At 44.7% G+C, this 10,000-nt stretch overlaps 1 protein-coding gene across 3 annotated transcripts in view; it reads left to right on the top strand.

Moving 5' to 3' along the window:
• The window catches only part of LOC307237066 (voltage-gated potassium channel KCNC1-like), a gene marked incomplete at both ends in the record, with an annotated part of 68,219 nt that overhangs the window by 37,691 nt on the left and 20,528 nt on the right, over positions 1-10,000 (top strand). The window contains 3 exons of one of the 3 annotated variants that reach the window (XM_080009684.1): positions 3,790-3,921; positions 5,558-6,419; positions 9,494-9,727. In XM_080009684.1, coding sequence (XP_079865810.1) covers positions 3,790-3,921; positions 5,558-6,419; positions 9,494-9,727 — 1,228 coding nt within the window. Of the gene's footprint in view, positions 1-3,789; positions 3,922-5,557; positions 6,420-9,493; positions 9,764-10,000 lie in introns of all 3 variants that reach the window. The other 2 variants (XM_080009683.1, XM_080009682.1) reach the window with 2 other exon arrangements.

The following is a 10,000-nucleotide window of genomic DNA, read 5'->3' as shown; positions in this document are numbered from 1 at the left end:
AGGGGAAGGCAGGGGACCGGCGAGGGCCCATGGCTCAGCGAGAACTAGGTCACTCCGTGGTGACTGAGGACACGGAGAGGGAGAAGGAGAGAGAGAGAGAGAGGGACAGAGAGAGAGAGAGAGAGAGAGAGAGAGAGTGGAGGGTGAACATGAAGGGAAAGATGAAAGGAGGAGGAAGAGAATGGTGGACCTATTTTCCTTAATGGTCTGATTAAGTGAAAAATGGATTTTGTCCACATCAAATAAATAGTACGTTCTCGAAAAAAAAAATATATATATCATATTTTATTTTTGTGTTCTTAAAGTTGCATAATTTGTGCAGCTGTACACATAAAACATTGTCCAATATATAGGATTGAGATTGAAAGAAGCAACCCTCCCCCCCCCTCGCCTCACAAAGCGCTCCTGACCATAATCTTCTTCTTCTTCTTCTTCTTCTTCTTTCGACTGCTCCCGTTATAATAGTTTAAAAAAAATGCCAACACAAGAACGTTTATTCAAGGATAGGTTCGCCATTTTTCTACCAAGGTCTTTTATTAAAATATAGGTTCCCATTCATAGCTGCTTCATAGCACAACCTTGCTGAAAGCTTTACTATTGAGAAATTTACCACTCTGTTGCATCTATTTACTCTACTTAAATGCAATTCAATGGGGCAAACATTTAAACCTTAAAAAAAAAATGTCATATATACACAGCAATACAGCATTTTATTAAAAAAATGTTTTCAATTGCCACAGTACATCCAAAGTACATCCAAACATTGGTTACTGTCCCTGCACTGACAGGTTGCCAGTGGGGAGCGGCGCAGCTTCCTGTTTCCTGTCTCTTACGTTGGCGTGGATGTGGCCAAAAGTGCCAATGAGTCAATAAAACCTGATAAGATGCATGGTTTGCGGCAACGTTCTTTCCTTGGGTTTAACATCTGTCTGATTATATTGTGAATTTCCATCTTTGACTTGACACTTTTTCAAGGCTTGAACGTTTGCCCGACTGGACTGCATGTTAGCGCAGCGAGGCCCTGCGGCAGAATGGTAAGTTTCTCAATAGCAACACGCTCAGCCAGGTTGTGTGACCTCTGAACAGCTATAAATGATGAGCGGCAACATCTTAATGAGGCCTGGGTTGAGAAATAGTGAACCTGTCCTTTAAAGGGTTTGACTTAAACTGGTATAGAGTGACTTATTATTAATCCAATAAAAGCAGAGGACGCCTTATTTCCCCTATACCCTCAGTAGCATGCAGCCCAAAGTGACAAGTGTACAGGACATCAAAATGCGCTCCATTGTTTGACAAACAAACAATGTCAACAAAAGGAGCGCACTCGGGGGTCAGTCTACTAGGGAAGAGCAGAGGTGTAGAAAGGACGTTTGACTTAGCTCTCCAGTTTGTTGCTTGCTCTCCAGTTCCAAAAAGGTTTTTCCAACTTGCGAAGCATACGAGCGTGGCGTCTAGTTGAGGAGACAAATGCCTCGGCCCGCATGCCAGAGATAGTTTTAGACCTTTATCTGCCAGTTGATCTCCATCCATCGTCCTTGAAGGAGACTACAGACTACTGTCATGGTCTCACGGAGGCTCGTCGCCAAGTCCATTACGGAGGGGAGCCCATTATTTTGAAAGGTAGAGGCTCAGACTGGAATGTTTGTATTTTGTAGAAGTGAAGTTCCGTGAACGTATCATCTTTTCTGCCAGTCAATTTCTCTGGGAAACATCTGGTGCCTATGTGGCTGTCTGGCTCTTTGTGTGTGCGTGTGTGTGTGTGTGTGTGTGCGTGTGTGTGCGTGTGTGTGCGTATCCAGGACAGCTCGCGATAGCAGTGTTAAATTAGACCCTTATAATAGGCTGTGGGAGTTGATCTGCTCTCTAAGGATTAGAAGAAACCTTCATCTGGCTGTCTTCATCACCGACCTGATGAACACACACACACACATACACACACACACACACACACACACGCGCACACACACTCACACACACACACACACACACACACACGTGCAAACCTTTGCACACAGCTTTGCATAAACACAGGCTGTGCAAATAAACACACACACAAAGACAGACGGAGTGTTTGGCTGTCAATCTGTATAACCTTCCCTGAAGCTGCCATTTGAAGCACATTCACTAATGCAAACACACACATATACACACACAAATGCACACACATAGGCTGCTTTTGAATCCACCATAGATTGGTTTTCGAGGCCATTTGGCATGTAAACGGTTAAGAAGAATTAAAAACTACACATGGCGGCAGTAGACCCAAGTTTGTCAATGGCCGCTCTAATCCAACACATGCATGCAATGTCCTTTTTTTATGGAGGTGACGTCCGAGACACCTTCCTTGGCAGAAATAGACAACGTTAGAGCCTGTGAGGTATTAAGAGTAAACATATTTTAATTACACATATACAGGCGTTGTGTATGACGCCTATTGCTCTGTCCGACCCCCAATACATCCAGGAAGCAGCGGGAACCGGGAGGGAAATAGGTGGTGGGTGGGGGAGTCGGAGTGGGGGTGGCAGGGAGGGAGGCAGGGGGAAACAAGGAATAGAAGAGGAGGGGGTGGGGCACTGCAGAGAAAATGAACTTGCAGTCCACACACACACACACACACACACACACACACACACACACACACACACACACACACACACACACACACACACACACATACACACACACACACACATACACACACACACACACGCACACACACACACCTACCTACACATATAACAAATATAGTATATGGTAAACGACTCTCATAATGCGCTACATAAAACGTATTCATGGCTTGTCAGTTGCTGGCTGCAGGGGAGGGAGGCAATGGTCTGCGCACGCGAGCGTGTGTGTGTGTGTGTGTGTGTGTGTGTGTGTGTGTGTGTGTGTGTTTGCGCGCGTGCATGCATGCGTGTGATTGAAAGAGAAATAAGGGGAATGGGGTTGGTCGAAGATAAATAGTTAATCATTGATCCGAAGCTGAGAGGATCGTACCGCTGATAGATCTATAGGCTGATGTGCACGCACACACGCACACACACACACACACACACACACACACACACACACACACACACACACACACACACACACACACACACACTGGGCAAATCAATTGACATTTATCCGAGTCCCATCGTACATGACACCTGTGTTTTCATAATGGAGGCTGCTGTAGCTATGTATTTATCTCCATAATCTCCCTTTCTATCTCTCTTCCTCTCCACCACCCCCCACACCCCCTTGTTCCATTTAATTTGGTATCCGTTGTTCTATTTAATCGACTGTTAATTCACCGACTCCCTCCCTTTCTCTGTCTTTCTGCGCGCTGTCATTCCGTCTTTTCTCTCTTACTCTCTCTCTGTACCCCCCTCCCTCCGCTACCTACCCCCCTCCATCCATCCCGCTGTGCGGTTGCAGCACTGGAGCCCACATGAAGCTGAATTGAGTGCATTCCTTCACACTCTCCAGCGGATTGCGAGTGATTTGGTGTCCCCTATCGGCGGGCTTCAGACATGACCCCCTATTGCAGATTACTGCAGTAGCCCAAAATGCCCCGATCAGCATCAGCACCAGTATTGACAATTGAAATGCCGTGGCGATGCTGATAAGGCAGAGCCGCCGGATCATGTCTGCCTGTAACAAATGTGTCTTTCTTGCAGACGAGCAGCCATCGCATGCCTACTGCAAAATAAAGTTCAATAAATCGTTAAGCTCAAGAATTGTTGTGTGAACTACAAGGAATACTAATTTTCTCTCTATCTTTGTCTCCCCCTCCCCCCGCAGTACGTGGCCTTCGGCTCCCTCCTCTTCATCCTCATCTCCATTTCTACCTTCTGCCTGGAGACCCACGAGGCCTTCAACACCATCTACAACAAAACAGAGAACGTCACCGTGGGCAACACGACACGAGAGGAGGTACTGTCGCCGCTTCATGTGCCGAAATCATGTTTTGTTCAAAACATTTTGTGTCCATTTTGTGTGGGCTTTATTAATTTTTTTCTCCAATGAAATGTGAGGAACCCTAGGAAGTGGAACATTTCGTTCCCTACATAGTGGTTGGTTTAGAAAAAAAACAGCCTCTGTTGGGGTGTGGCTACAGGTCCTTATAAACACTTAAAATGTCTTATTATATATGTCTTATTATATATGTATGTCTAATATCTTCATTTATCAGGTGATATAGTCTGAATTCAAACTATACTTTTAGCTATTTTAAATGGTCTGGTCCGTCCATATATATTAAGTTCTTCTGCACCAGAGTCTAGATTTCTGATGCTATAAACCGTTCATTGAAGAGAGATGATTGTTTTAAAAACACCTTAAAAAGTAAATTCACTGGCGTGCTACAAAGATATTTGGTCCATAACTATTTCTATCTACATTTTTTACATTCATGAAATTTGTTTGTTAACTTGTGTTACAGCCGTTCAGCTCATCTATTGAATAATTAGAGGGTGAAGTCGATCCATAACGCTTTTGAAACTATTTTTTCGAACTTACAATGTGTAGACGGAGATCTTATTCGTCGGGATTTGACGGAAGGTTAAAGGGGACCTATTAACTCACTTTTTCAGTGCTTGTGCACATAACACTTGGGTCTCTGATGGGCCTACTAACACACAAACTGTAAAGGAAGACAACCCAGTCCGTTTTTTGTGAGCTGTCAAATTTAATGTGGTGAAACATGCCGTTCAGATTTGTGTCTCAGTTCTACGTCACATTGACACCGGTACAATTTGAACCGCCATCTGAGTAACTCAACAAACAAATATTTTAAAGAAGAGAAATTAATACCAACTGTCCGTAAAGAAACTGCAGACGATGGATGACGATGGAAAAAAATGAATATGGGGTACATAGACTGTAGGTTGCAGTGCGTGATCCACTGTGCGTTTCTCCAAACAAACAAACAAAAATCGTGTGTTTTTATTGTAGATTAATTAATTTATGTAATTCTTTTTAATTTTATTTTCATGAAATTTACATGAAACAAAAAATCCCCGCGTGCAAAAGTCCTGCTGCATCCGTGTCCCACAAGCCTGGAGAATGACAACAAAACTCGGAACTAACTTTTAAATTTGGCCTTGTAGCTCAAATATGAGTGAAGATTCAGCAGCAGATTTGCGTACTGTATTTTTCGCCTCAAATTTGTTCAAAACCTGATTTTGGTGGACTGATAAGGTGAAATCAGTGAAACTTACGGAGTAAATACAACGAAACTTGGAAGCCATGCTCAAACGCTACGGGCTCACAGAACCCCGAACTTGTGCTCAAACCCCATTGGCTCACAGGCCATGGGGGGGTGGCTCCTCCAACCAAAAACAGCTCTTTTTGGAACCGGATGGCATAGAGGTATGTTAAAATGGCTCTAATGCATAATCAAAGTGGTACATTCAGCAAAAAACCTACAAAAACATGTTTTGGGGACCTCAGAGACCTATATTAACTTGTGTAAAAAGGAGCATAATAAAGCCCCTTTGAGCTTTATTATGACTTTAATTTGTTTAAATGTGGTAAAAAGTGATGATAAATTGAAGGCTTCTGTTCTCAGATCGTGTACGAGGTGGTGACAGACGGCTGGCTGACCTACGTCGAGGGTATGTGCGTCATCTGGTTCACCATTGAGGTGATGCTGCGCGTCATCTTCTGCCCGGACAAGGCTGAGTTCTTCCGCAGCACGCTCAACATCATAGACTTTGTGGCCATCGTGCCCTTCTACCTGGAGGTGGCGCTCAGCGGCCTCCCCTCCAAGACGGCCAAAGATGTGCTGAGCTTCCTGCGAGTGGTGCGCTTCGTGCGGATCCTCCGTATCTTTAAGCTGACGCGTCACTTCGTGGGCCTGCGGGTGCTGGGCCACACGCTGCGCGCCAGCACCAATGAGTTCCTGCTGCTCATCATCTTCCTGGCGCTGGGCGTCCTCATCTTCGCCACCATGATCTACTACGCCGAGCGCATCGGCGCCGACCCGGACGACCCCACTGCCGCTGCCCACACCAACTTCAAGAACATCCCCATTGGCTTCTGGTGGGCTGTGGTGACCATGACCACGCTGGGCTACGGAGACATGTACCCGGAGACATGGTCGGGCATGCTTGTGGGTGCGCTGTGTGCCCTGGCCGGGGTGCTGACCATCGCCATGCCCGTGCCCGTCATCGTCAACAACTTCGGCATGTACTACTCCCTGGCCATGGCCAAGCAGAAGCTGCCTAAGAAAAGGAACAAGCACATCCCACGCGCGCCACAGCCGGGCAGCCCCAACTACTGCAAGCCCGATGCTCTGGCCATGGCCACTGCCTCGCCGCACAGGCTGATGGGTAACGTGCTCGGGCCGGGCATGGTGGGATCGGGCAGCATGATGGGCGCGGGAGACTGCCCGCTGGCCCAGGAGGAGATCATCGAGATCAACAGGGCAGGTGAGCCGGGTGGGGGGGTCGTGAAAAACTGTGCGTGCATGGTATGATGCAATTAACTCCGAGTCGCGATTTACTATCCTTCAACCCCCAACGCCCTTGTTTAGAGCTAAACCGAAAGCAATTGAGAGCGCTCCGTCCACGAACGGTGGCCGAGCCGATGGAATCGACGGGATCGGGACATAAGCCTGCTGCCGCCTTCCCCCCACGTTGTTGCGGAGTAGAGTTCAATTTGAGCTCCCGCCAGAACGAGGACATACAAATGCAGGATTTCTCCTTTCCACACATTTTTTTTCCTTTTTTCTTCATTAAACTCAAGCCCCAACTGACATGCTCTGGATAAGCCATCAATCCTTTTTTATTTATTTATTTTATAGCAAAAAAGTAGCGGGTGGTGATAATTGACATGGCTAGATAATCCTAAATTGGGTCTACAGTAAATTTGTATAAACATGTGAGCATAGCCAGGGAGATTTTTTCCAGAGCTGTCCAAATGTTGATCCAAGCCATCTAATCTTTGAGCATTTAATAGATATGTCAGCCCAAACTGAGTTGACACTGATTTACGGGCATTAGGAAGTGTGTGTGTGTGTGTGTGTGTGTGTGTGTGTGTGTGTGTGTGTGTGTGTGTGTGTGTGTGTGTGTGTGTGTGTGTGTGTGTGTGTGTGTGTGTGTGTGTGTGTGTGTGTGTGTGTGTGTTCCAGTTATAGTATCACAGCATAAAGACATCACATACACAAACACAGCGGACGCCAGATAGACTCCCCATAGAGCACTTATCCCCTCTCTCTCACTCTCTCTCACTCTCTCTCTCTCCCTCTCATATTCTCTTTAACTCTCCGGTTGTTTTTTTTGTTAGTTGGAAAGTGAAATGTGCATGTTTTTCAAATTAATTTATTCTATACCTTAATTCGGAATTGTTTTTGAGGCTGTGAAGAGTTGTGAGAGTTATGAGTTATGAGTTATGAGTTTTTTGACTCAATAATTATACTTTATAAAAGTAATTCCCTTCTCACATCTCCAATAACTTATTCCATAAGCTTGTGATTGCAACGTTTACTTTGCTCTGCAATTGCAGAAATTATAACAAATATTGAAAGGTATTACCTCTGAATATTACTCGACAAATATTACTATACTATATTAATATACAAATATTGAGAGGTTATTACCTCTCAATATTTGTTATACACATATTTGTCATTTGTGCTTTTTCTTTTAAGCTCACAAAAATACATACAAATGATCAAATGTTTTCAAAAGTGGAAATGGATCACTTCGCCAATTCAACTCATTTTAGTGGCTTGTGGAAGAATTTTGCCAATAAATGTCATGCCTGGAAAACCAGATTTAAACAACTATCAGCTTAAGTGAACTGAGAAGAGGCTGAATGGTCATTTTATCACCACAAATACCACACACATCAGCAAAATAGTGGGAGGGGCTACAACACATTTAAATTAGTAGGAGCTGTGTGTGTGTGTGTGTAAATGTTAGATTAGATTAGATTTGACAGCCGTGTCAAAAGCTGGAAAAACTAGCATCTCACACCCACATGCATTCCACTTTTATAAAACATATATATTCTTACTGTTAAATAAAAGCTTTTTTGAAAACAAAAATAGTTGTGTTGTTGACGCTGTTCAACTTCATTCAGCAGTAAATCACTACCTACCTCTGAGTAAACCTTTCAGTCCCTCCATCCAGTGTAGTTGTTTATTCACTACTCACCTATCTGCTTGTTTTTTGCTCCAATATAACCATGAGCAGATTTTGTATTTTGAGTAATTCTATTATATAATTATAGAACCCAGAATCGCGATTGTGGCGCCTCCCCTTGCGGCCGCCTGCGCGAGCACCTTGTGTCGATTACGCACATTTTGGTATTTTTTAGTATTTTTAGAGCTTATAGAGCTTATTGTGCGTAATCACCGGGTGTCATGACATTTAACTGCATATATGTATGACTGTATGTATATGTATGTGACAAATAATCTCTTGAACTTGAACTTGAACTTGAACAAGCGCACACACACACACACACACACACACACACACACACACACACACACACACACACACACACACACACACACACACACACACACACCATCACATCCATTTCTATGGTTGTCCATTTGCCTCTGTACGTGTGTGGGGGGGCGGGGCACAGTGGGCATAAAAAGTGAAATGAGAAATTTGAGATAAGATAAAACTTTAGTTGGGAGGGTTGGAGTGGGTTGGAGATCAAGACACGGGACACAGTGAAATGCAACAAAAGTGATTTATTTGTGGCTGTGAGGGAGAGGGAGTGAGGGCTGAACTAAAACAGAACATCTTCACCCCAAAGTGTATTTGTACTGTATTTGATCTGGTTATCCACTGGTGCTGCTGCGGTGCCTGGTGTGCTTGGTTTTGGGGTGTTCTCTTCTTCAATATCATATTCACATTCACATTATGTAACATGTAACATATCTTTTTTTACCTGCCATAAGAAATTACTAGACAAAACAGCTTGTTGATAGTTTAATTTAAAATATTACTAGTACAATTAAAAATGTCACCAGTAACAGCTTGAAAAGACACTAGTCCCTAATGAATAAGTACTGGTATAATTGGATAGATATTATACACAATGGGAATAGATACAAGTCAGAGGTAAATATTTGATATAGACACGGAGCCCCATAGGATGCAATGGCAAAATTGTACAAATTATTACTAGAAACATTGCACTAGTTACTACGAGTAACAATTGGAAAAGATACTGGTATCTAATAAATAGGTAGGTACTAGTAACAAATACATATTGACTAGTAAAACTAAAAAAGTTATAATAGCAACTAGTAACTAAAATATAAGTATGAGTAACTTTGAAAAATAGTGACTAGTTCCTCCTATGGATAAAATATTAAGGTGGTCCTGATCCCAGACCTGTGTGGAGCGTCTTGGTGACATAGTGGCTCTACAATACATGCAAAGATAAGAAAGTGCTTTTCATTTTGTCCTCTCTCTCTCTCTCTCTCTCTCTCTCTCTCTCTCTCTCTCGCTCTCAATCCCCCTCCTAAACCCACCAGACTCCAAGCAGAATGGCGATGCGGCGGCCAATGCGGCGGCTCTGGCCAACGAGGACTGCCCCACCATCGACCAGGTGCTGGGCGACGAGCGCAGCCCGGCCACGGGCGGCCTGGGATCGGGCGCCGGCCGCGAGCGCTACCCGCACGACCGTGCCTGCTTCCTTCTCAGCACCGGCGAGTTCCAGCGCGCCGCCGCCGCTGCTGACGGCAACGTCCGGAAAGGTAGGACGGACGGTCGGGGGCGGGGGCAGGGGAGGGGAGGGGAGGGGGGTGTAGAGGGCGAGAGTGGGCCATGGTTGGGGTTGGGTAATTACCTTACAGGAGTAGGGGCCGGGCGATACGTTTGAATGTCAAGTGTTTATCGTCTGTGGGCAGCCATCATGGAATACTCTGGTCTCACGAGTTGATCACGATTATGAATTATGGGGGATGATCATGTGAGCTGGTGTCTTCATTTCAAATGGCCACGTAGTGCAATGTGATGAACCCGAGTTTTATTAAGTTCTT

The sequence above is a fragment of the Zeus faber genome, assembly GCF_960531495.2.
Source record: "Zeus faber genome assembly, chromosome: 11".
Lineage (NCBI taxonomy): Eukaryota > Metazoa > Chordata > Actinopteri > Zeiformes > Zeidae > Zeus > Zeus faber.
The sequence above is the reverse complement of the archived record's forward strand: the minus strand, read 5'-3'. Positions and strand labels throughout refer to the sequence as shown.